Genomic DNA, 24,823 nt, shown 5'->3' with positions numbered 1-24,823 from the left:
TACCTCATTGTGGTTGGCTTTAGGAGCTCTCTAAGAACAGACACAGAGTCTAATTTGGAAAGGAGACATTGTTTATTCTGCGTGGGGTGCACAAATCAAGCGCACCAAGGAGTAATAAGTTACATCTTTTATACAGTAAAATTTACGTGAACCCGCCCATCTAATGCATATTCTCCGCCTACCTAATGCATATTGTGTGATGTACCTTTATACAATTCTTGAAACAGGAAGTTCTTTATTTATTAAGCAACTTCTGTTGTAGAAGTTATCTGACGACATCAGTTATGTTTACAAAAGGTGAAAAGATTCAGCCTGGAGACAGATCATTCGGCTTGAAGACACCAGTGTGACTTTGATTACAGCAATACTGAAGTAATTTGTCTCTAGAATCAGGGAAACCTCCTGTAGTACGTGTTGCTGCCTAGTTTCTACACATATCAGTGGTGCTGGGGTGTAAATGTTCCTACTGGATGTAAAGTTTCTCATTCGTCAGAACATTAACACGTTTTTAAAGTAGCCCTGTAGTAGCATTTCTGAGGTTTAAAATACGGGATTATTTCTAAATCGATAGCGTTAGCGGGGGTTCCCCCATCCCGTTCCGGGGCGGCAGCTGTGCGCCTCTGCTCTGCTCGGGCGGCCGGGGACGCGTTTCCCCCGCGCTGTCCCCGCTCACGGAGCGCGGCTCGGGGCGGGCGCGGAGCGGGGCCGGGGCCGGCGGCGGGGGCGGCTCGGCGGGAGCGGCCGCCGGCGGCTCCCATTGGTCGGATTTGGATCCGCGGCGCCATTGGTCGGAGCGAGCCAGAGCGCGTCGCAGCCAATCAGAGAGCGAGCGGGGCGCGCGCAGGAGCTATAAAAGCGGCCGCGCGCGGGGCAGGGGGACACGTGACCACGTCAGTTCGGGCGGCGGCGGAGCAGCGTCAGCAGCGATGTCCGGCCGGGGCAAGCAGGGCGGGAAGGCGCGCGCCAAGGCCAAGTCGCGCTCGTCGCGGGCCGGGCTGCAGTTCCCCGTGGGCCGCGTGCACCGGCTGCTGCGCAAGGGCAACTACGCGGAGCGCGTGGGCGCCGGCGCCCCGGTGTACCTGGCGGCCGTGCTGGAGTACCTGACGGCTGAGATCCTGGAGCTGGCGGGCAACGCGGCCCGCGACAACAAGAAGACGCGCATCATCCCCCGCCACCTGCAGCTCGCCATCCGCAACGACGAGGAGCTCAACAAGCTGCTGGGCAAGGTGACGATCGCGCAGGGCGGCGTGCTGCCCAACATCCAGGCCGTGCTGCTGCCCAAGAAGACCGACAGCCACAAGGCAAAAAGCAAGTGAAACATCTGAGGAGTGCTCCCACCTCAAGTAACCCAAAGGCTCTTTTCAGAGCCACCCACTTCCTCATAAAAGGAGCTGTACATCCTAGTGAAAAAACAAACTAAAAAAACTCCAATCGTCTCCTTAAAAACGCCAAAACAAAACCTGAAACGAACAACCCACCCCCAAAGCCGTAGTATCTTAGCTCTTAAAAAACTAGCGAACCACCCCAAACCCTTTATATCTTGGCTCTTTAAAATTAAATTTAAAAAAAAATTCATTATACAGTTAAACAATTGCTGGTAAGTGCATACTACTACTAACGAGATTTATTTGATACTAAGTAAATCACTGCTCTGGAGAAAGACACAAAGTTTCTGAAGACCGAAACAAAAAGCCCACAGCCCCATCATGCCTCTTTGTTTTTCAGCTGGGCCATATGTGAAGTTCTGGTAATTCACTGATGTCTTTAAAAACAGCCCTGACCCCTTTAAACAATTTCTAGACCTACAGGCTTTGTTGGGGGCTTTCCTGTTGGTTTGTTTTGTTGTTGTTGTTTTGGTTTTGTTTTGGTTTTTTTTTTTTTATATAATAATAGGCATTCTGAATTACTAATTCTTATTAAAAATCTTTCAGCTGCCAAGCTCATTTTCTGCCTCAAATCTGAAGGAGTTTGACAATAATTGTTCACACAATGCACTGGTAATCTGAGGTGAAAAGGACTGTTGCCAGTTTTGATTCTACCTTGCACATAGTGCTCAATATAAACCATAAATATGTTGAAATAGAAACAGAGAATCTGCTATTATTGCTCAAAAAACGTATTTTAATAATTATCCATTTGAAAATATAAATTACTTGAATCAAAACATTGTCCAGAATTTTAGTATCACCAACAGTTACAATAGCAAGAGGTAAAAAGGAGTTTACAGGCCTTTCTCAAAAGAATGGGTTGCAAGCATTAATAAACATATCAGAGAATACTTCTTTTAATTCTCTGTACTCTGAAAAACAATGTGCATTTATTTTTAATTTAAGTTTGGTCTTGGAAAAGTGCATCTGAAGACTGTTCCCCCTGTTGCTAGCAGCCAGCTGTTTCAGTGTAGCAGATACATCAAGACATGTAGTTTTTAATATTAATTCCAATGTAGGGATCAGTCATTAGACAGTAAGAAATTGGAATATTCAGGAATCTGCTGTGAAAGAGGAATGCTAACTGATCACTTGAGAAAATTTTAATATGTCCAAGTAGTGGGAAAATCAGCTGCAGCAGTGTCTCCTTAGACAATGATGACTCAGATTTTTGCCAATCCAGCTGTATCAAAATAAAAACACTGACATATTATCAAACGATAGGGCACTGGTTATCATTATTAACAAAACCTGGCCGTTTTAAGTTTTTATGTCACCTGATTTATTAAGATAGTAAGTATTTCTGTAGCAGAGGACGAGGCAACCATGTCTGTATTGTGTACACTGAGCAATACAGTGCAAACTGCTATGCTGTAAAAAGTCACCTCCTTTGGGGGCACAAAAAGCCCTTCACAGAACTTTAATCTGCTTCTTGCCTTGCTGCATGATGCACTAGTTTATTTTCTCTTAATTATTTTGAAAGAGGTAAAGGATTTTGGACAAAGGAGCTAATTTCTAATCCATATTCAGTGCTCAAGATGAGCCTGTGTTACTTCCTCCTCTTTGAAATCAATTTGCGACTAAAATATCGATTCAAACCCCTGATTTTCAGCTCAGATTAAGAGAAGACCCTTTAAAGAATATTAATTAATTACTTTGGAAATTTAGCTCCCCACGTCGCGGATTTTATTTAGAAGGAAAAACAAAAGTTTCTGTCTCCCGAGGTCTGTTCAGGTCCAGGACTCAGTGTTTATTGCCTCTTTTTTAGCTCACCCGTTGCCTCCTCGGAAGGAAACTTGGCCGAGGGGAACAAGAGTCTTTCTTTTCCACGCCGCTGCGAACTGGGGGGGGGTCGGTGGTAGAAATTCTGATAAAAACAGCCGTTTTTGGCTCCTAAGAAACACAAAATGAGCGGGGAGAAGAGACCTTTCTGCCGTGCAGCGGGGCGGGCTCTGCAACGCACCAATCACCGCGCGGCTCCGCTCTATAAATACGAGGCTGCCGACTTGCTCCAGGCCCAGTGATTTCCCCTGGATCGTGGACGACGGCTGACACAATGTCGGAGACCGCGCCTGTTGCCGCTCCCGCAGTTTCTGCGCCCGGTGCCAAGGCCGCCGCCAAGAAGCCGAAGAAGGCGGCGAGCGGCTCCAAAGCCCGCAAGCCCGCGGGGCCCAGCGTCACCGAGCTGATCACCAAGGCCGTGTCCGCCTCCAAGGAGCGCAAGGGGCTCTCCCTCGCCGCGCTCAAGAAGGCGCTGGCCGCCGGCGGCTACGATGTGGAGAAGAACAACAGCCGCATCAAGCTGGGGCTCAAGAGCCTCGTCAGCAAGGGCACCCTGGTGCAGACCAAGGGCACCGGCGCCTCCGGCTCCTTCAAGCTGAATAAGAAGCCGGGTGAGACAAAAGAAAAAGCAACGAAGAAAAAGCCAGCTGCCAAGCCTAAGAAGCCGGCGGCTAAGAAGCCCGCCAGCGCTGCCAAGAAGCCCAAGAAGGCGGCGGCGGTGAAGAAGAGCCCCAAGAAGGCCAAGAAGCCGGCAGCCGCCGCAGCTAAGAAGGCGGCCAAGAGCCCCAAGAAAGCCGCAAAGGCCGGCCGCCCCAAGAAGGCAGTGAAAAGCCCGGCTAAGGCCAAAGCGGTGAAGCCCAAAGCAGCCAAGCCTAAGGCAGCCAAGCCCAAAGCAGCCAAGGCAAAGAAGGCGGCGCCCAAAAAGAAGTGAAGATGACTGAGAAAAATTGAGTCTACTCCTTTAAATAAACCCAAAGGCTCTTTTAAGAGCCACCCACTTACTCTCAAAAAGAGCTGGAACACTGCTATCGTACATCAGCAAACCCAAATCACTTAGAGATCTCAGTAGGGCTTTACACGGCATTCATAAAAGTTCAGATTTTGGGTACGTGTGCGTTCGGTAACGCCTGCGTGGGAGACTGGTGCTTCCTCTTAAGAGGAAGCGTGTCCCTACGTGCAACTTGGGAGCCCTGCGATAGCAGCTGCGCCTGCCCCGCCCCCGTTCACTGACCGGCGCAGCCCGGAGCAAAAAGAGGCGGCGCCGGCGGTCCCGCGGAGCAGCGAGCGCCCTTCGCTCTGGTGCCCGGGGGAGTTTAAAAGTGCCGCGTTGGGCCGTGATTGGCCCCGCGCCGCCCCGCACCGCCTTCGCGCCAGGCTCCGCCCGCCAGGGCGGTGACCCTCCCTCCCTCCCTCCCTCCCTCCTTCCCCGCCGTGGCTGTGCCCGGTGCCGGCCCCGCACAGGGAGCGAGCGCTGGCCGGTCGGTGACGCGCGGCATCAGCCCTCCCTCCCCTGTCTCACGGCCTTCGAGCCGGGTGTGGCTGGGGGAGGCGGGGAGAGGAAGGGAGCAGGGATGGGGGAACCTGCGTGCCGTGACACGGCCCTGTCCAGCGGCAGCTTCCGCCGAGCTCCGCTCCCACAGCGGCGCGGCGCGGAGCCTGCGGCCCCACGCTCCGATTCTCCCCGGCTCCCAGTAAACCTTGCAGTGTAAATCACTGATGGCCCCTTTATCAGCAGCTTTGTTTTGTTTTTTTTCTTTAAGACAGAACCATCTCCTGCAAAACTCTGGGAAATCGGTGTTTTAAGGCGGAAAACCCTTCAAGAAAACCTTTTTTATTGACTAATCAAGTATTAACACCTACTTGAATAGTAACAGCCAGTATTGGTAGGAGTAACAGCAGGTTAGGGTACATGTAAGTAAAATAATAAAACCCGAAACTTTACAAGCCCCTCTAAAAAAGTTAAGCCGGCAAGACATAAAAAAAAAATATTTATTTTACTACTATAGTGCGCTGAAAGTAAATACTAGGTCAACCAAATAAAAGGCATTAACCCCTCAGAAGAAACTCCACCTTCCCCACAGGATTTGTATTCAGACAAGTTCCGCTGCTTTATAGTTCCATTAAAAACCGAACCGGATCACAGGCTTTGAACAAGCAAGTTTACACACCAAGCACAAGTAAAACAAACTCTTAAAGAACTTAAAAAGTACATTTAAATTTGCTATAAAAAGGAACACTCGATTACTAACTAACGTGCAAATGTTAAGGCTGTTTACATACCTCCCACTACAAGCACTGATTCAGCCCTTTTAATTGAAAAAATGGGTGGCTCTTAAAAGAGCCTTTGGGTTGCAAGTGACGGTCCGAGACGCCCTACTTGGAGCTGGTGTACTTGGTGACAGCCTTGGTGCCCTCGGACACGGCGTGCTTGGCCAGCTCGCCGGGCAGCAGCAGCCGCACGGCCGTCTGGATCTCCCGCGACGTGATGGTGGAGCGCTTGTTGTAGTGCGCCAGGCGCGACGCCTCGCCGGCGATGCGCTCGAAGATGTCGTTGACGAAGGAGTTCATGATGCCCATGGCCTTGGACGAGATGCCCGTGTCGGGGTGCACCTGCTTCAGCACCTTGTACACGTAGATCGAGTAGCTCTCCTTGCGGCTCTTCTTGCGCTTCTTGTCTCCTTTCTTTTGGGTCTTGGTGACCGCCTTCTTGGAGCCCTTCTTGGGCGCGGGGGCGGACTTAGCCGGCTCGGGCATGGCTGCAGCTCCCTGGCGGCTGTATCACAGCGGAGTGCCGGATAAGGCGATTACTCCGCTATTTATACGGGCCGTATGCAAATCGCTGGTATCAGAAAGCAGTGTTTCCATTGGACAAAGGGCGTATTGACGTCACCCATCGTACGGAGTGCTTTGCTATTGGTCCTTTTTAAACACCACGCTAGGATTGGTCAATGTTTCGAGCGCTATCAGCCAATCAGAATGAGCTCTTTCAATCCCCGCATTCGGTGCCGAACGCGGACGCTGCTGCCCGGCCTCTCCCGGCCCGGGGTCACCCGAAGCAGCCGGGTCATGTGTCCTCCGCAGCTTCCGGCGGGTTAGGGACCCACAAAATATAGTTACCGGCATTTCTACAGGAAAAAAGAAAAAAAATCAGCTTGTGAGGGGTTTTGTTACTCTTTTTTTCTTCTACACGAAGGAGCATACCTGCGTGCTTCATGTAATAGTCTGCATTTTTAACAGCCACAAAATAAATGTAACAGGGAGAAAGACGCAACCAGGAAAGATACAGAGACTCCAGAATACAAAAATGGTTAATCGTGTTTAGAATTAATCCTTTTGGCCCACAGAGCATGTTTTTTTTTCATCAGTTTAAATGAAATGGAAGTTCTGATTTAATTTTTAACATGAAATGATTTGATTTCTTTTAAGATGCAACAAGTACTGGAAGGATATGTTTAAGTCAAAACCATGATAATCCTAGAAATTAAATGTGGATTTTATTCTGCAGTTTGAATTGACCATGAACCAGAAAATGAAGCTGTTTTCTTGTTAATATCACTTCATCTTGCAAAAAGAAAACATGATGCTATTTCTTTTTGGAAACCTTAAGGACTATTCAAGGACTGGTCTTGCTTCTGCTCTTTTTCCCTTTTTACCATGCTGAGCAGAAGAATAGATCCACAAAGATTTCCAGCCTATATCCAATACAGTGGTGTCTGAAGGGAATCAGACAAAGAAAGGATGGGACATTTTTTCTTTCCGGTGAGGGAGGCTTGCTTGAAAGTGCATCTGCTGTACCTTTCACCTAAACTCTGGAGGCAAAACAGTGTTAAAAAGAGCAGCTTAATGCTACCTCGGTTATCCTGCTGCTCTGTTTTAATGTCTGCCTCTCATCCAGAACAGGGATAAATGTTGAAGATTTAGATTCATTTCTGGACATAACTTCCTTTTAGTGTGGTATAATTTTCTATGGGGAACACAGAGAAAAGAACCAAGAGCTCCCAGGAAAAATTAAAGAACAACTCGGCCATCAAGAGAAGACAGCACATAGCATTAGGGAAAATTACAAATGTACTGATGATGAGACATATCTGCCTTGTGATTGGGATTATTTGGGAAAATTTTTAAAGTTTATGATGAACCTTAGAATCACATTTGAGAAGCTAGGTTGCTTGTGGGTAGCTACTTACAGATCTTTAGGTTTTGAGACTGTAATTTTAAGCATAATTTTCTGATTTGCTCCATACCTTGTTGCCTGCAGCTGCAGGTTTTCTACTCTTGTAAATTGTTGGGTGTTGTTATCATGTGAAGACCCTCTAACTCCTTGGAGAAACTCTAAATATATGTGTCACCTTTTGACAACAAAAATTAAGTGTATTTAAAAAAAAGACAAGATGAAAGAAAAGAATAAAGAAGGGGAGAAAGTCAACCATGCATTTTCAAAAAAAAACCCCAAACATAAGTACACTTGAAGCTACTAAAGATGATGAAGATGATGCAACTCATTAAAATGAATGCAGCTGTAGAACTACAGTAAATAAAAACTATTGATTTGTGTTCAAAAATCAATATTAAGTGAAAAAAAAATAGAGTGAAAGGAATAATTCAATAGGTATCAATGAAGAGTGAGACAATGAAAATGACCAAACACATGCCACTTTTTAAAAGCCATTAAGAGGTATGGATTTTTTTCACAGCAAGAGACACAAATCAGCTCCTTCATCAATCTTCGGTCCCATAAACAAAAGAAAGTTGTGTGATAATGAAGTCAGAGACCTGGGACACGCAAAAGAATTCCCCCCCAGCGAAAATTTGAAATGTCGCCCCCACAGAAAAAAAAAAGAGAAACTCCCGTTTCTCAGCCTTGGGTAGAAAAGGGTGCATTTACTGTAGTAGCGGGACCACGGCGCCCACTCTCCCCTGCCCGCCCGGGCCCTTTGTTGGCGCGCAGCGCGATGGCGGCGGCGCGGCGCGGGCGGGACGCGGCTCTCCCCACTCCGCCGCCGCCATTGGCCGGGTTTTGCTGCAGCCCCGCGGCCGGCGGGGCCCCGCTCCCCATCGGCACCGAGAGCCGGCCGGCGGGGCCGGGCAGCCGGGCCGAGCGCGGCGGGCAGGGGGCGACCCGGGCCGGGATCCGCTCCCGCGGCCCGAGCCGGGTTTGGCCTCCCGGGCGCGGGGCCGGGCCCGAGCCGGCAGCGCGCGGCCCCTGTGGGAGCGATGGCGCGAACGCCCCGGCCCGCGGGGGGAAGGGCGCGCGGAAGAGCCCGCCCCAGCCCGGCCCCGGCGCAGTCCTCAACCAGGTCGGACCGCCGGCAATATACAGAGGCGCGGGGCTGCTGTTGGTGCATTGAGCGCGGCGGTGTGTTGGGGCGAGTATGTCTGGTCGGGGTAAGGGCGGTAAGGGGCTCGGCAAGGGCGGCGCCAAGCGCCACCGCAAGGTGCTGCGCGACAACATCCAGGGCATCACCAAACCGGCCATCCGCCGCCTGGCTCGGCGCGGCGGCGTCAAGCGCATCTCGGGGCTCATCTACGAGGAGACGCGCGGCGTGCTCAAGGTGTTCCTGGAGAACGTGATCCGCGACGCCGTCACCTACACGGAGCACGCCAAGAGGAAGACGGTCACGGCCATGGACGTGGTCTACGCCCTCAAGCGCCAGGGTCGCACTCTCTATGGCTTTGGCGGCTAAACTCAAAAAACTTACATTGTCAGAAACATCAAGGCTCTTTTCAGAGCCACCCACAAATTTCACTATAAGAGCTGTTTATTACTGATATGTGGGTTTCTGAAGTTTTTAGTGATTCGGAATAATATATATAGTACTTTAAGTAGTCTGTAATTACCGGATAATTGCATTATCTATAGTGCCAAGGTCGGCGGTGCTAATTGCGCTGCTGAATGGCAACGCATTGCAGTTAGCATCGCGCACTAAATTTCGTTTTCAGATCCAGGACTGTCTTCACCCCAACGGCAAAGCTCTACGATTGTGTAAATTGCAGCGCCTGAGCTCTGGCGGTTGCAGGATGGAAGTGCCTGACATTACGTTGATACTTTTTACTCCAATAGGAATGGAACGATTACAATCCTCTAATTTGCATAACACCGTTATAAATACGGGGGCCAGGCGCCATTTTCGATGTTGTTGTGCTACAGCGAAGGTCTCGGAAAGAAAACATTAAAGATGCCTGAGCCGGCGAAATCTGCTCCGGCACCGAAGAAAGGTTCTAAGAAGGCGGTCACTAAGACTCAAAAGAAAGGCGACAAGAAGCGCAAGAGAGCAAGGAAAGAGAGCTACTCGATCTACGTGTACAAGGTGCTGAAGCAGGTGCACCCCGACACGGGCATCTCGTCCAAGGCCATGAGCATCATGAACTCCTTCGTCAACGACATCTTCGAGCGCATCGCCGGCGAGGCGTCGCGCCTGGCGCACTACAACAAGCGCTCCACCATCACGTCGCGGGAGATCCAGACGGCCGTGCGGCTGCTGCTGCCCGGCGAGCTGGCCAAGCACGCCGTGTCCGAGGGCACCAAGGCTGTCACCAAGTACACCAGCTCCAAGTAAAAGGATTTTAAATTATAAACCAAACGGCTCTTTTAAGAGCCACCACACGGTCTTAATAGAGCTGTAATTGCAAATAATGAGATTTTTTTTCATATGGATTACCTTCGTTAAAAGAGCAAATAAAGTATATTGGTCTAGGTACAGAATACTGCACGGTTTTTAAGGTCACTTTTTCTTTGCATTACTAATTTTGAAGCAATTACCAGCTCTTATAGTGAAATCTGTCGGTGGCTCTGAAAAGAGCCTTGGTGTTTTAGAACTGTAAATTGTAGCGATTCAAATTTAGCCGCCAAAGCCGTAGAGGGTGCGACCCTGGCGCTTGAGGGCGTAGACCACGTCCATGGCCGTGACCGTCTTCCTCTTGGCGTGCTCCGTGTAGGTGACGGCGTCGCGGATCACGTTCTCCAGGAACACCTTGAGCACGCCGCGCGTCTCCTCGTAGATGAGCCCCGAGATGCGCTTGACGCCGCCGCGCCGAGCCAGGCGGCGGATGGCCGGCTTGGTGATGCCCTGGATGTTGTCGCGCAGCACCTTGCGGTGGCGCTTGGCGCCGCCCTTGCCGAGCCCCTTGCCGCCCTTACCCCGACCAGACATAGTCCCACTTTCCCCAGCGACTCACTACGCGCCATCAGCCGCCCCCAGCGGCTCTTTATTTCCCGGCAGCCGACCTGGTTGAGGACTGCGGCGGGAGGCGTGGTCTCGGCCCCAGTCCCCGCCCACCGCGCTCTGTTCTCCCCCGCGCGGCTCCGCGCGCTCTTCCCGCGAGACGCGGCCGCGGGGCTTTCCCGGCTCTGCCCCCCGGACGCGCGCGGCGGCTCCGCCTCTCCCGAGCGAGGCCGCGCCCGCCCCCGCTCTCAACCCGCGCCTCCTTTTGCTGCTCTCCCGTCCCGCCCTGGCCGTGCCCCCCTGCGCGGTGACAGTTCCCCAGTAGCTCTGAGTCTCCGCCGGTAGCAGGAGCGGGGGCTGCGGCACCCTCTTCCCGCACCGCCTTCCCCGCTGCCAGCAGGTCTGCGGCAAAATCCGACCAATGCGGGGCCTCCCCCGGTGCCCCCGCCCCGCCCCTCCGCTGCTCTCCGCCCGCCCATCCCGGCTTCTGCTTTGGACGCTTCAAGTGTGCCTTTTTAATTTTTTGGTTATTAGCATTTGCCGGCATAGACACCGTCCTCGGGAAAATTTATATAACTCTGCCAACCTTGTCCTCTGCGACCCACAGCTTCTTTCTGTTACTAGGTTCTTGTTGTTTAAAATAGGAGGGGAAGGAAATGGTTAAGCCTCGTAATGGGTAGAGGTTTTTTACCTTTTTTTAATTTTTTTTTTTAATATAATGCCGAATTTCATTCGAGAGGATTAAACCGTGAACAGTTTGGCACCTTGAAACACAAGTGCACACACATGCAAACATGTACATGTATATCTGTCATATCTTAAACTATCTAGCATATTTTTCACCGTTTTTAGGAAAGAGCCTAAAGAATTCTGAAAGAACAGAACGTCAGGAAGCAGCCACTGGTTGCAACAACATTTTCCGGGAATGCTTCCTACTGGGGAAGTAGAGGACCTGTTCTTGGTCTGCACTGTAATGGAAATGAAAGACTATTTTCAAGTTTTTCACACTAATGTTTGGATTATCTCCTTGCTAAACACATGCCATTTACAAGAGGAATGCTACTCGTATTTTTAACTGTAACACTAAAATACAGATCAATGTTCTAGTTCTACTAAGTTTCCTGGATTAAAGCAGAATTGCATAAACTAATAAATTTTACTTCCTTACACAGGTATTATTAAACTAATTCTTACTGAGATAAAACACAGTTTCACAATTAAAAAAGATTTAGGTTCACTTGGCATTTTTCCTTTCTACTTTTTAACAGCTGAAATTTTCACAAATTTCTATTGATTTTGGTAATAATAAATAATCTTTACATTTAATAAAGGAATATTGACATAGAAATAAATACGTCTCCAAGAAGTGTGAAAATTAGAATTATCCAAAGATCCTTTTAGAGATTTTGTTTTGGTGTGGTTTCTGTTTTAATTGGCATTTAGTGTTCATATTCTGAGAACTCATAGCATTATAAAACATTTTCACTGGCATAATTTTGTGTAACTTCTTTGAAAAAGAGAAGAAAAAAAAATGCTGCAGTAACAATGCCCTCATCCCCCATCATCCTTCTTTCTTACTAATGACTCACACATGCTAGGGTAAAAAATTTATCTCGTTCTTTACCTCCCCTCACATAACCCCTCAAAAGTGTGATAGATCCATGTTCAAAAAGGAATTTGCTTTCCTTTTGCAAGATAGAAGGGTTTATCCTAATTACTTTTTCCAAACGCAGGAACATAATGAAACAATTTTGGGTTTGGTTGGTTTTACTGGGGTTTGTTTGTTTGCTTGCTTGTTTTAATATCTTTTAGCTCTTTTTCTATTTCCCTCTGCAGCAGACAACTTTGTTCAAAACTCTTCATCCTTCTTTCATGAACCTGTAAATTTACTGCTAGAATCTACTTTATAACTTAGGCAACTGCTTGTTCTGGAATTGTGACTCCAGCATTTAGGGATGTCTCATAGTGCATTTGGTTTTTATTCTTCCCCAACATGGGGACCTCTTGGCTTTTGTGGCTGGTCACCTTCTTATAAGCGCCACTAGTGAACCTTCTATTTGATTCCTACATTTAAACTGGAGCCTTCTATGGGAAAGTGATTGATCCATCAGCTTTCTGTGACACCCTCCAGTCACTTAAGCCTGTTACACAGCAAAAGCAGTTAGCAACTCCAAAACCAGAATGTTAAATAAAGTCGTCGTTAGCACTGATGGGTGAATGAGACACAGAAAGATATCCAAGAGAAGGAGGAGTAGAATACCATTCCTTTTGCAACAGTAAATACCTGCAAGAGTCTCATGGAGGCTCTCAGGGAGCTCTGCTTTACATTTCTGAGGACGTGGGTGAGGGTGTCTCTTCTATATATTTGGGTTCTGCGTCTATCCTGGGACAGTTGAGTGAATTAGTGCAAACTTCATACAGTACTTTTAGTTAAATAAACATGAAAAGTAACTCTTAAACATTATTTATAATGTGTTAAAAAAACCAAACGAGCCCCGACCCCTAAACTCTTGAGAATAAAAAGTTTTAGCATTTGAAAGTGTTCTTAAACTACAACATATGCAGGTGCTTGCAAAGTACTGTGTATTATGCAATACCTCTAATGTAGTCTTACAGCCATGCATTTCAGGGCCATTAAACTAGATAAATTTTGTAAGGATGTTAAGAACTTCCTATTCTTCTCATTTAAAGATCCTAGTTACAGGTCTCTGAAAATGTATAATGACTGCATGTACACATGCATGCACACACGTATAATAATTATAGTTCAGTCCTCACAGCACGTAACCAGCATTGAATACTTCACAGTAGACTTGCTTTTCATTTTATTTCTGTGTAGACTGCACTTGTGCTGCTGTTGTAAGGTGAACCCAAACTCTGCACACGCCTGTGTCAACAACCAGAAAAACAGCAAGGACTGGCCTGGAAATGCTGCTGAGTCTGTTACTGTTTTCAAGCATTGGATGCAGAGGTGGGGTGACACTTTCGTTCTGGAAAAATTTCTGTGTTATATTGGCCTAGACTGAGAATACCAAAGGAGTCTGAGAGTGACAAATGTTGGCACCCCCTCCATTTTCTTTAGTCTCTGCATAGTTACCACTCTTAGACTTTTAAATGCATCTCTCCTAGAAGTGGATTAGTCCATATCCGTGTAATGATCTTAATTTTTTCCAAACATGTTTGTTTTTCCTTTGTGTTTAAAAGCAACAACAGCCTCTCAGATGAGTCTGCCTGGGACAACTGATGGGAAGATCAAAATCAGCCCAAATAAGTAAAACACAATTCAATTTCAGCAACCAACAGCATGCTTCATTTAGTAAAAAAGAAGGGGGGAAATCCTTCCTTAATATTCTATTTCACAATATAAGTAACTTGAATTGCAGCTGGCACTGTTTGTTGCTTAGAAGTCCTTCAATCTCAGTGTGACAATGATTCTGACAATGAGCTGGTTGACTGCAGCAAAGCATTCAAAAATTCCTAAGTGCTACTTATCATTGCATTGGTGCCGTGGGGATTTACCTACCTTTCATGTACTATCAGTAGTCGAAATTCATTCAGGAAATGTTCAGACCTCAGCACACTGAATTGGCATCCAAAACACACAAAGATTTACACTTGACTTTTGGCTGCTCCTGAAAAGCTGTGTTTCAGAAACACTCTTTTTTGTTTGTTTTTTGCCATGCTTCTTACATTGTGCATTAAACTCTATATCCTTATGTTCATTACAACATTGGCATACTGCCATAAATCCATGGGGTCATATGGAACACTTATGGAAAAGTGTATCATGGGCCCTCTGGATCAATTACTTTCCTGTTGATGGCATTGCAAGTTGAAGCTTTTATAGGCCAGAATTTTGTATAGCTTTACAGGTCAGTCCTGATGGATCAGTGCTGTGTTTGGAATAACATACAAAATAAAAGTCTATATGCAGAGAGAAATGGGATACTCATAAATACATCAAATATTCATGGTGTGGGGAAGGCATGCAATGAAATGGAAGATCTTCAGAAACAGATTGTGATGAGCAAGAATAAAATGTAGAGAGAGAAGCAATAAGGACACAGAGGATATATAATCAGGTTCCTTAATATCTTAACTACATTTAACCTCCACATGAGAACAGATGACAGCACAGCAGAGTACAGACTTTGCTGATGTGTAAAGATGAAGTGATCAAGCCCATTAAAAAAAATCTTCACATTAATGTACTAGAAAAATCTCACAGTGCTTAAGGGTAAAAGAACATGAAGGATGGGGAAACAGATACAGAACTGAACATTGCCAATACATGTAAACTTGAGAAAGCAGCACAGGTGACCCAGATGAGAAAGGTGAGGGGGGAGAAATGTTGGGGCAGTGCCACACTGCCCCTGGCATGCTCTTTCCTTCCCCAGGGTCCCTGCAGGTGTGGGTTTTGTGACTCTGACACCTTACCCTAAGAGCAGGCTTAGGCTGAGGCAGAGGTGCCCAGCACCATGGATGGCCTAGAAGAGAAAGTTGTGGAGGAACCAGTGTTGGGGAAGTGCCATACTCACTTTGGCATGTCTTTGGTGGCACCTGGGTCCCTGGGACTCTAGACTTTGTGGCTCTTTGAACCTGAAGCCAAACCTAAAAGCACCTTTAGACTAAGGTGCAGGGCACTATGGGTGGCACAGACAAAAACAGTGTGGAGTGAGCAAGTTTAGGGCATGTCTTTTGCCACCCCAGTGCCTCTGGAGCTGCAGGATTTCTTTCTGTGATCCCTATCAGTCATCACAGACTGGGGCTGAGGGCCCCAGCCAACTGGGCTTACATTTTTTATGTACAAATGGTTTTAATTCAAACTCGGTTTTCATTGTTTTTATATATTATGTTCCTTTAGTTCATTGTCTTTTTATTACCAAACCCTGTTATTGCTGTAACAGCTTCACTGAAAACAGTTTTTCATCTTGTGTTGCTTCATAGTCTTTTACAGGAAATTTCATTAACTGTATTCCTCTTTCCCCATATCCTTGTGATGTATTAAGTAGTTTAGCATAGTAGCTGGAGTGGTTGTAGAATTAGGCCACAAGAGCTGACCAAAAGAAAAGGTTTTGTTAAAAACTAATGCTGCTAAGATACAACTAGCCCAAAGCAGAATGAAAAAGGCAATGCAGGATCAAGGAAACAATTCCAAGAATTAAGGTAATGTCAGATGAAGATCATTTACACAATAGTTAGAAGAACTAAAACAAACAAACAAAAAACAACAGAAGAGACAACTAACCAGAAGCAAGTGATGGACTTGGGAGTTGAGTGCTGGGTGGCCTGTGTGGGATTGAAGGTTAACTTTTGGTGTAGTGGTCACTCTATAGATCCACCCAGCTCAAGCTGTAACCTGAAAACTAATAAAAGAAATTGGAAACCTTCACTTGGAAAAGTGCATTAGTCAACAGGATCCAAGGGTCAGGACCTGTTATTCTGGCCAGTGTAATTAATTCCGTAATAGGAGTAGCTGACAAAGTACTTTCTAATATACAATATAAACTCTCGACAAGTGTTCCATGCTATTGTGACACCATTGTTTGCACATCTACAATCTGAAACATGCTGATACCCAGCTTGAAGATAGAACATGACTTGAAAGTGGGAGAGAAGAGAGAGGAGATGATGCAGCAGAGCAGTACCGGCCAGGCCTGTAGGAGAGCTGCGGCTGGCTAAGCTCAAACTTCTCTGTTGGTGTTTACAGAAGACTGTAACCAACAGGTGATTCAGATTGTGAAGAAGCCCAGAAGAGGGATTTTCAAACGAAAACATGTTTAGGACCTATCTTTGCATACTAGCTTGCATGGAAACCACCTTTATAAAATATTTACATTACAATAGTTAATGCAAATGAGCACCTCTGTTGTTCTTCATACGGGTATAGCTGTTCAGATTTTTTCAGAAACTTCAAGCTGTCAAGCAGGACTGATTAAAATATTTTTGTTCTAGAAAGATGCTGTCATCAGACCTTCTATGTATTTGCCTGAAATGAAGTATTTCACCAGGATGTCAGTAGTTATGCTGTATTTTACCGGTTGGACTGATAAGAGCATTCTTCCAAGCAATGATTTTAATTTGAGCCAGTTCATCCAAGGAGGATAGTTAAAGAGCCAGGACCAGTCCTAGACAAATATCTTGCTGAGCATCTAAAAATCACCTGCAAAAGCACCTTGATTACCAACTGCAACGCCCAAGTTGATCCTCAGCTGCCCAGCACAGTGGTCTTGCTCACATCCAGTTTTGACTTGGCAGCATTCTTTTATCTCAGGCTCTCCTGCAAAAAGCAAAGAAATGCAGCTGAACCTTGCTGGCACCAGAGGAATCTCCACTTGTATTCTCACTTGGACTTAGGGAATCTTGCATTGAGTCATGTGTGACTACACACCACCCTTTTGCTATGTATTACACCCCAAAACTACTTCAGACTCGGGCATTACAACTCGGAGTTTATATGAGCCCTGAAAAACAAACAAACAAAAAAAGCATTGCACATTTGCTTCTGTCTCAGCTGATTAGTTGTTAGTGTTTTTTTTACAATTCAAACATACAGTTCTCTCAGACTGAATCCAAATAATACTTAATTTAATAAAACAGTATGAAGTTTTCAGAAGACTAGAGGAAAATGCAACAGATTAAGGCAAATAAAACCTGTTTTCCTGTCCCACTCCTCAAAAATAATGTATTTCTTAAACATAAAAAAAAGTAGCATCATTTTTCACCCAAAAATCTGCTGAAATGTAACTACTCTAACCATTGGCTTATATTAGATATCAAATACTTTCTATATAAACTATTAGGAAAAGCTACTGTACTGGATCTATTAAATTTTTATTATAAGCATATGCAAACAGGCTCAGATAAATATATCTTTGGCTATCTCAGACAGTAAAATGAAATGAGTTAGCTTGCACAAAAACTCATTTCTGCAATCCCGGTGGTAAAAAATCTGTTCTGAAAAGCAGAAGTCCTATGTCAATGAACAAATGTGGGGGGATGAAAAAATCAGATCAGAGACTTAATTCCCAAAGCACTACTCCCGAAAACTTCCCCCCTCCCTTTTAACCCTCCGAGGTTCAGTAACAGAAAATGGCTGAAAGTGAGAAAAACAGAGGAAAGAAAATGGTGTCGAGGCACTTGATTGGTCAGATTTTGCTGCATAGTCCAAGTTTCTGACACAGAGAAGGGAATATTCCTAAAATGAAGCTTATCAGCAGTTAAGAGAAAACTAAGGCTCTTGCAATTTTGGGCTTTCCAAGAGAAGTATTTCCTCGAAACATTTCTCCGTGGCTCCTTATTTCCTAGTTTAAATGAAGGCTATGTCCAACTCAATCCTACCGCTTCTTAAAGGCACGGGTACTCATTTGTAGCATCGAAAAACCAAAGGGACATTATTTCCATTAATTTAATGGAACAGCAGGCTCCTCAAATGATATAAAATGGCCTGTAGTACTAAAATATATAAAGGCGGCCTAGAGTCAGGAATAATTTAGGAAACGTAAATTTTTCAGCTGACTACAGATCTATTTACTAGGAGAGCAAGAGGGTGTGTCATTGAATTTACAGTGAGGGAGAAATCCGTTTTCCAGGTAGGTTCACAAAAATCACTGAATACAACGAATAGGGAAGTGTCAGAATTTTAAAATTCTAGACTTGCTAGGTCATTAAGCACAGATACTCCTTGGAAAACACATCTGTGGTAACTTCAACAAATCTTTTCGAGAGCCTCAATAATGACAGAAAAAATTGGTGCAACCCAAAATCTAAGAATTCTTACAGGATACCCAGAACCATTAAGGATGTCACGCGTGCGGTCCTACACCAGCAAGGAGCACACCACTTGGAAAAGGGACTCGGAAAACATCCCTGCCTCCACCTTACATTCCACCCCCGCTCCCCTTCCCCTTTTGAAAATAACGTTTATCTCGGGAATAAATAGTAGTGCTCGAGATGGGCTGAAAATGCCCGCGGGACGGCGCTCACGACCACGAGTGATAAAGCACTGAGGAAGCTACTGATTGAGAGCCCTTCCAGGGAAGGCGGGAAAGGAGTTTTTACGGCTTCAGAAACAAAGGGAGTCCCGCGCGCCCTCAAAAAAAAAAAAAAAAAAAAAAACCACAAACGGGGTTTGGAAAGCGAAACAATATTGCTTTCAGGAAAATAGACCAATAAACTGTTAAACTGTTACCTTAAATGAGGAACATAAGCACAGCACAACATTTACAATACGTTAAACGTCTCTAATCGTGAGAGCGGAATTCTGTGGAAGTTCCTTCCTTTACAAATTCAAGCACTTTGAAGCGAATGATTTTAAGACACGGCCAAACAAACAAAACCAACTTATTTTCTAACTGGATATCTTTCCTTTCAGATCAGGAAAAATTATTGCAGTAGTTTTAAATACGGAAACACCAACGGGGAAAACATGTAGAAAGCAGTATTTCACCCTAAATAAAAATATGTCTTAGCAAAATTACTTCAAAGGAATTAAGCAGTATACTGTTTCGCTAAAACCAAGATCCTGTAACTTTACAACATAATAAACGCATTCAGCTTGCTACTTACCTGAGACGTAAGATCTTGCTAACATAAAGCCTCCCCCGAAAAACATCATCTCCAACACGACTAGAAATTAACAGCTCTTTAGTGATATTGTGGTGGCTCTTAAAAGAGCCTTTGGGTTTTCGATGGTCTGAATTTTCCGTTTGCCAACGAGCTTATGCGCGCTCGCCGCGGATGCGGCGGGCCAGCTGGATGTCCTTGGGCATGATGGTGACGCGCTTGGCGTGGATGGCGCACAGGTTGGTGTCCTCGAAGAGCCCCACCAGGTAGGCCTCGCTGGCCTCCTGCAGCGCCATCACGGCCGAGCTCTGGAAGCGCAGGTCGGTCTTGAAGTCCTGCGCGATCTCGCGCACCAGGCGCTGGAAGGGCAGCTTGCGGATCAGCAGCTCCGTGGACTTCTGGTAGCGCCGGATCTCGCGCAGCGCCACCGTGCCGGGCCGGTAGCGGTGCGGCTTCTTGACGCCGCCCGTGGCCGGCGCGCTCTTGCGGGCCGCCTTGGTGGCCAGCTGCTTGCGGGGCGCCTTGCCGCCCGTCGACTTACGCGCCGTCTGCTTCGTGCGCGCCATCTCCCAGAAAGAACAGCAACACCGGAACGAAGGCACTGACCGAAGGATAGCTGCGGGGCCGCTATTTATGGCCATCAGCGCGCTGTGATTGGCCAGCGCGAAGAGACGGCTCCCATTGGGCAACGGGCGGGGTTTGAAAATCCCGCGCAGGAGGGGGGGGGACGGGAGGAACGGGGCGGGGGGGGGTAGGGAAAGGGACGGGGGGGGAAGGGGGGAAGGGCGAGCTGCTGCTTCCCGCTCCGCACCTCCCTCCCTCCCTCCACAGGAGCAGCCGCGCTCCCTCCCTCCCCTCTTCTCTCATCCCTCAGCTCCGCCCTACTGAGCGGGACTGGAGACGGCCCGGAGCTCTTCCACTGCTGCAGCCCGCCCGCAGACCCGGAGTTTTTACTCTGGCCCCGCAGCAGTTTTCTCGCTGCCTCTGCCCGGGACAACTGGGATTTAACCAGATTATAAAAACCGTTTTCTTAAATACAGCCTCCCCTGCGCGTTCTGAGCAACCTGAGGTTCGTTAAAGCGTTCACCTTCGCTTTTTTTTTTTTTTTCTCCTAGTGTCTTTAATGTTTACTTGTAATTTCCTATTATGTTATCACCTCGGGATTTTTTGATTCTGCTGCAGTTCTACTCCGTTGGAGAAAGAAATAAAGTACACCGCTTCCTTATGAAACCTCCAAGACTAATGAAGTTATGCTGTTCTCTATACCATTATGTATCTGCTGTGCTTGCTGCTAGATGTTACATTTAACATCGTGTTTCAGTTATCAGAGACTTAATCCCTAATTTCCCGGGTAAACAAGGCCTTTTGTCTTATGGCCAAGTCACCTCAGAATAACATTTAATATTTAAAGAGAACAAGTTGTCATTGTAAAAAACTAGAGCAAATAAATACTCTAAAATGCGGGGAAAAAATTATAATAGCTTTAAAACTCATTAGGCGCTTATCATGCTTTTTATAGACCTCTGGGACCAAGTATCAGAAGAGGACACCGACAAGACGACCCAAATCTTCCCCAGTACTTAAACAGGATAAACATTTCCCAATCTTCTAACAGTATGTTCTAATCCGGGAATTTAAACGCGGCTAAATATAAATACCACTCACCGAAAATAATCAGTGTGATCAACTCTTTTATGGAATATATGGGTGGCTCTTAAAAGAGCCTTTGGGTTGCAAGTGACGGTCCGAGACGCCCTACTTGGAGCTGGTGTACTTGGTGACAGCCTTGGTGCCCTCGGACACGGCGTGCTTGGCCAGCTCGCCGGGCAGCAGCAGCCGCACGGCCGTCTGGATCTCCCGCGACGTGATGGTGGAGCGCTTGTTGTAGTGCGCCAGGCGCGACGCCTCGCCGGCGATGCGCTCGAAGATGTCGTTGACGAAGGAGTTCATGATGCCCATGGCCTTGGACGAGATGCCCGTGTCGGGGTGCACCTGCTTCAGCACCTTGTACACGTAGATCGAGTAGCTCTCTTTCCTAGTCTTTCTACGTTTCTTGTCCCCTTTCTTTTGGGTCTTGGTGACCGCCTTCTTGGAGCCCTTCTTGGGCGCGGGAGCGGATTTAGCTGGTTCCGGCATTTTTCGGGTCAGTCAATACCTGGCTACCGCAGGAACGACGTAAACACGAGAGCGGCGTCCCCCCCCGTATTTATAGGGACGGTATGCAAATGAGATGAGTCAATGTTGTCTTTGTCTATTGGACAATTCTGGTTCGTGACGTCAAAGGACACATCATTTTCTATTGGTTGAGTTTTCACACCTGCTTTCCGATTGGGTCAATTCACAATCCCTGTCTTCACCAATCAGAAGTCCAAGCGAACCTCCGGAGGAGCTATAAAAAGGCAGAGGTGACGCTTTCAGCGCAGTTATTTTGTATTCGCGGCGTTATTGTGTAGCTCTTTAACTTTTTCCGCTTGTTTTTGTGTCTTTTTGTGCTGAGACATGTCCGGCCGGGGCAAGCAGGGCGGGAAGGCGCGCGCCAAGGCCAAGTCGCGCTCGTCGCGGGCCGGGCTGCAGTTCCCCGTGGGCCGCGTGCACCGGCTGCTGCGCAAGGGCAACTACGCGGAGCGCGTGGGCGCCGGCGCCCCGGTGTACCTGGCGGCCGTGCTGGAGTACCTGACGGCCGAGATCCTGGAGCTGGCGGGCAACGCGGCCCGCGACAACAAGAAGACGCGCATCATCCCCCGCCACCTGCAGCTCGCCATCCGCAACGACGAGGAGCTCAACAAGCTGCTGGGCAAGGTGACGATCGCGCAGGGCGGCGTGCTGCCCAACATCCAGGCCGTGCTGCTGCCCAAGAAGACCGACAGCCACAAAGCTAAAGCCAAGTAAAACTTACCTGACTAACAATCCAAAGGCTCTTTTCAGAGCCACCCACATCTTCATAGAAAGAGCAGGAACGCTTGAGCCTAGAAATATATCCTATTTGATATTTAGAGACTTAAAATTTTGAAGACGGTTTTTTGCTGTATATAATGTTATGTATCTTTAAGTTCTATTTCGCTAATCTGGTTTTCTGCCTTCATGTTAAAAATCAATGTGCTTATGTAAGCGTGTGTCAGCTTCCCTTTTTGTGAACGAATCAATAAAAGGTAGCGGTTACGGCTGATGGAATCGGTCACCGCCGTATGGCTTAAAAAGAGACGTGAACTCCGAAGGCTGTGCTCGCTGCCTCCCTCCCCGTGGGTTCCGTGGGGCTGAAGCGCCGTTCACCCCGGGGAGGAAGGACGGGGCGGGATCGGGGCTGCCGCCGGCCAATCCGGCTGGAGCGCGCGGCGTTCAAACCGCGGCGGGATTGTGGCCCCTCTGCTCCCTGCGAGCCGCGGGTGTCTCTGTGTTGGGCGTGGAAGCCGGATTCGAGTGCCTTGCGCGTAGCGGTTGCTGTGATTTTCTGCTTTCCCTGTTTTTTTTCTTGTCTGCAACTTAGAGCTTTCAACCAATAGTAAAAGAAACCCCGTGAGTACTTCCCTGGGATGCAGTCCAGAAGGGTTTCCAAAGGTTTTATTCTGAATTAAGTGATGGTGATGACAGTTGCTAAATTGTGAGTTCATGTACAAGCTCTACGGAAAGTCACATATACACGGGGAAGGGAGTCATGATGTACTAGTTTGGACTTGAACTGATGTTTTCATTCTTTCTCCTTCATCCTTCATCATCTCCTTCATCATGAGTGGTGTTTAAAAGTGCTCTTGGCGATTTTCCTGCAAAAGTCTCCTTTACTTATAGAGTATGGTCTCCTGGGTACTGCTGCCTTTGGCTTTGCTGAGTTCTTCGGTACTGCTTTTTTAGATTTGGTAGCCTTTGTTGCCTTTTTTGGGGCCTTGGTCGCTACAACTGCCTGGGCCTGCTTGACTGAGGGAGCCCCTTGCACCCTGAGAAGGGGGACACGGCCTTGGTGATGTGAAGGCTGTGGACTTTGAAGCCTCCAGCCACTGCATCCCTCTTCTTGGGGTGTAAGAGGCTTATAAATCAAGATAATACGCGAGGGACCGGTATTTACAGGGAGGAGCTTCTCCACCATTGGTGCCTCGAGGTGGCCGCACTGCTCGGAGACGGCGACAGCTCCCCTCTCCTCTCTTTCCTCTGAACAGGTTAATTTTCGGGTTTTTTGCTTTTTTGTTCCCCCACTGCAATGATCACCGCGTTCCCTCTTTTGTTAGAACAGACGTAGATAAAAGAGACTCCAGTTTGTTTTTCGTTCAGTGATATTTTACGTGGAAGTAAAAACTGCCCGAAGGGAAGGCAGGAATGCAACGCCGCGAGCCTCCGAGCGAGGCTGCCTAAGGGCTGGGGGAGGGTGTTTTCTTTGTTCTTTAAAATCGTCCCTTGAGAACTAAGGCGAGGAAAGCTCTGCTGGGTTTTTTTGTTCGTTTTTTTTGTTGTTGTTTTTAGTGTTCTGCCTCGGGACGCAGAGGAGTGAGTCATTGGGGCGTTGTGTTAATGGAAAATGTTTTTCAAGCAGAGGGAGATAACGTGGGAGTGCCCGGCTGAAGTCTTGTTTGGAAACAAGATGAGAATCGCGGGTCTGTTTCTAAGCGGTATATGTTTCTTAAACAATTTTCAGGTTGAGTTGTTTTTGTCTGGTTTCTTGTGGGGCTTTTTTGTGGTTGTTTGTTTTTTTTTTTTTCCTTGTATGTTTTTTTGGCTTTCCTTTTCTTTCCTGAAATAGGCAGAGAACCTTTTTTACCCTCTCTCTTTTTTTTTTTTTTTGGGTCATCCCTATTCTGCTGAAAGAAATTGCATTAGATATTAATCATCTACCATTCGGAGCTGGACTTTGAAACAGCAGTAACTGCAGGACTTTATTAGTAACCATTCTGAAATTTGAGGCTAGAATTAAGTTTAAAACACTTCAGGAATTTTTTGTATGTTTAATAATCTTAATGTTGCTGTATTTAGCATATTTGGCAAAATAGCTTTCTATTGGTGTATATTTAGTAGAGAAGGGAGAGATTACGTGGGTCTGAAGAAGGGAATTGATTTGTACAAGGTTCTGATTGGGCCATTTGAAAATCCCGAAACAGAGGCCTCCCGGGTTTCATTTTCGCCCTTGAAAACACGATGTGAGGAGGGAGCACTTGTTTTCAAGAGTAACATTCATACTTCCTGCTCAGGCACTTCAGTATATATGTTCTGCTTCTCTTGGAAATTGGTTGTTTTGGTTTTGTTGGTTTTCTTTCTTTTTATTTCCACCTCCCCCCGCTGATGTTTGAAAAACCTTTTGAAAACACAAGTATTTTAACGGTTTTCAAATAAGGTATGGGTAGATTGCAATCTAGTGTTGTGTTTGTTTTGTTTTTCTATTATGTTCTTCACTAGAAACTCATTAAGCTCAGTGTTGTAATTCATTAAGTTCGCCATTTCATTCTCTGCCTTTCTAGCCACCTTTCCTCCTTGAGACAGCTCATGTAATGAGCTCAGTTTCCTTATATAGCAATTTTTAAATATTGTTGCATTCTCTATGCCACCAACAGGATTTTCATTATGGGTTTAAGTATGTTTTTGTTAGTACAGGAGAACTGATGAGTTCTGTATGCTATAAATCCTTTTTCTTCAGCTAAATTATGCCTGAAGTGTTTTCCTACAATTAGTGCGTATCCGTGTTTCTCCTGACCAGTCATTCACAGTTTATGTAGAAAGGCAATATGTTTTTCTACCTCAGGTAACTGTGCTTGTTGTAAATGAACCCATTCTCTGTCTGCATACTACAGTTAAATAAAAGGTTTTTATATATTGAAATAAAAGGGAGAAATGTATTATATGATCTGAGTATGTGACAAATTAGAATTAAAAGTGGGGGTTTTTTTTGACAAGCGAAATATTTTATTT

General features: G+C 46.6%; 8 protein-coding genes across 8 annotated transcripts; 5 read left to right on the top strand and 3 right to left on the bottom strand.

The window, feature by feature from the left end:
• Window positions 1-884: 884 nt before the first annotated feature.
• On the top strand, window positions 885-1,580 carry LOC116442592 (histone H2A). The gene has a single exon (XM_032105754.1). The coding sequence runs from the start codon at window positions 927-929 to the stop codon at window positions 1,314-1,316; it is 390 nt and encodes a 129-aa protein (XP_031961645.1). The 5' UTR covers window positions 885-926; the 3' UTR covers window positions 1,317-1,580.
• Window positions 894-22,141, top strand: LOC116442591 (histone H2A-IV). The gene is made up of 2 exons (XM_032105753.1): window positions 894-926; window positions 21,437-22,141. The coding sequence occupies exon 2, from the start codon at window positions 21,437-21,439 to the stop codon at window positions 21,824-21,826; it is 390 nt and encodes a 129-aa protein (XP_031961644.1). The 5' UTR covers window positions 894-926; the 3' UTR covers window positions 21,827-22,141.
• LOC116442581 (histone H1) lies at window positions 3,461-4,206 on the top strand. The gene has a single exon (XM_032105745.1). The coding sequence runs from the start codon at window positions 3,484-3,486 to the stop codon at window positions 4,138-4,140; it is 657 nt and encodes a 218-aa protein (XP_031961636.1). The 5' UTR covers window positions 3,461-3,483; the 3' UTR covers window positions 4,141-4,206.
• On the bottom strand, window positions 5,179-6,012 carry LOC116442599 (histone H2B 1/2/3/4/6). The gene has a single exon (XM_032105760.1). It carries the CDS (start codon window positions 5,961-5,963, stop codon window positions 5,583-5,585), a length of 381 nt encoding a protein of 126 aa, XP_031961651.1. The 5' UTR covers window positions 5,964-6,012; the 3' UTR covers window positions 5,179-5,582.
• Window positions 8,555-8,991, top strand: LOC116442610 (histone H4). Its single transcript, XM_032105771.1, has one exon. It carries the CDS (start codon window positions 8,582-8,584, stop codon window positions 8,891-8,893), a length of 312 nt encoding a protein of 103 aa, XP_031961662.1. The 5' UTR covers window positions 8,555-8,581; the 3' UTR covers window positions 8,894-8,991.
• On the top strand, window positions 9,113-9,943 carry LOC116442584 (histone H2B 7). The gene has a single exon (XM_032105746.1). It carries the CDS (start codon window positions 9,341-9,343, stop codon window positions 9,764-9,766), a length of 426 nt encoding a protein of 141 aa, XP_031961637.1. The 5' UTR covers window positions 9,113-9,340; the 3' UTR covers window positions 9,767-9,943.
• On the bottom strand, window positions 10,034-10,379 carry LOC116442605 (histone H4). The gene has a single exon (XM_032105767.1). The coding sequence runs from the start codon at window positions 10,358-10,360 to the stop codon at window positions 10,049-10,051; it is 312 nt and encodes a 103-aa protein (XP_031961658.1). The 5' UTR covers window positions 10,361-10,379; the 3' UTR covers window positions 10,034-10,048.
• On the bottom strand, window positions 20,431-21,122 carry LOC116442602 (histone H2B 8). The gene has a single exon (XM_032105764.1). It carries the CDS (start codon window positions 21,071-21,073, stop codon window positions 20,693-20,695), a length of 381 nt encoding a protein of 126 aa, XP_031961655.1. The 5' UTR covers window positions 21,074-21,122; the 3' UTR covers window positions 20,431-20,692.
• Window positions 22,142-24,823: the final 2,682 nt, after the last annotated feature.

Source organism: Corvus moneduloides, chromosome 4 (assembly GCF_009650955.1).
Source record: "Corvus moneduloides isolate bCorMon1 chromosome 4, bCorMon1.pri, whole genome shotgun sequence".
Taxonomy (NCBI): domain Eukaryota; kingdom Metazoa; phylum Chordata; class Aves; order Passeriformes; family Corvidae; genus Corvus; species Corvus moneduloides.
This window is presented reverse-complemented; position numbering and strand designations above follow the sequence as displayed.

Bases quoted from the DNA above. Each gene is read 5' to 3' on its own strand.
- LOC116442584 (XM_032105746.1), top strand. From the start codon at position 9,341: ATGTTGTTGTGCTACAGCGAAGGTCTCGGAAAGAAAACATTAAAGATG.
- LOC116442610 (XM_032105771.1), top strand. From the start codon at position 8,582: ATGTCTGGTCGGGGTAAGGGCGGTAAGGGGCTCGGCAAGGGCGGCGCC.
- LOC116442605 (XM_032105767.1), bottom strand. From the start codon at position 10,360: ATGTCTGGTCGGGGTAAGGGCGGCAAGGGGCTCGGCAAGGGCGGCGCC.
- LOC116442591 (XM_032105753.1), top strand. From the start codon at position 21,437: ATGTCCGGCCGGGGCAAGCAGGGCGGGAAGGCGCGCGCCAAGGCCAAG.
- LOC116442602 (XM_032105764.1), bottom strand. From the start codon at position 21,073: ATGCCGGAACCAGCTAAATCCGCTCCCGCGCCCAAGAAGGGCTCCAAG.
- LOC116442581 (XM_032105745.1), top strand. From the start codon at position 3,484: ATGTCGGAGACCGCGCCTGTTGCCGCTCCCGCAGTTTCTGCGCCCGGT.
- LOC116442599 (XM_032105760.1), bottom strand. From the start codon at position 5,963: ATGCCCGAGCCGGCTAAGTCCGCCCCCGCGCCCAAGAAGGGCTCCAAG.
- LOC116442592 (XM_032105754.1), top strand. From the start codon at position 927: ATGTCCGGCCGGGGCAAGCAGGGCGGGAAGGCGCGCGCCAAGGCCAAG.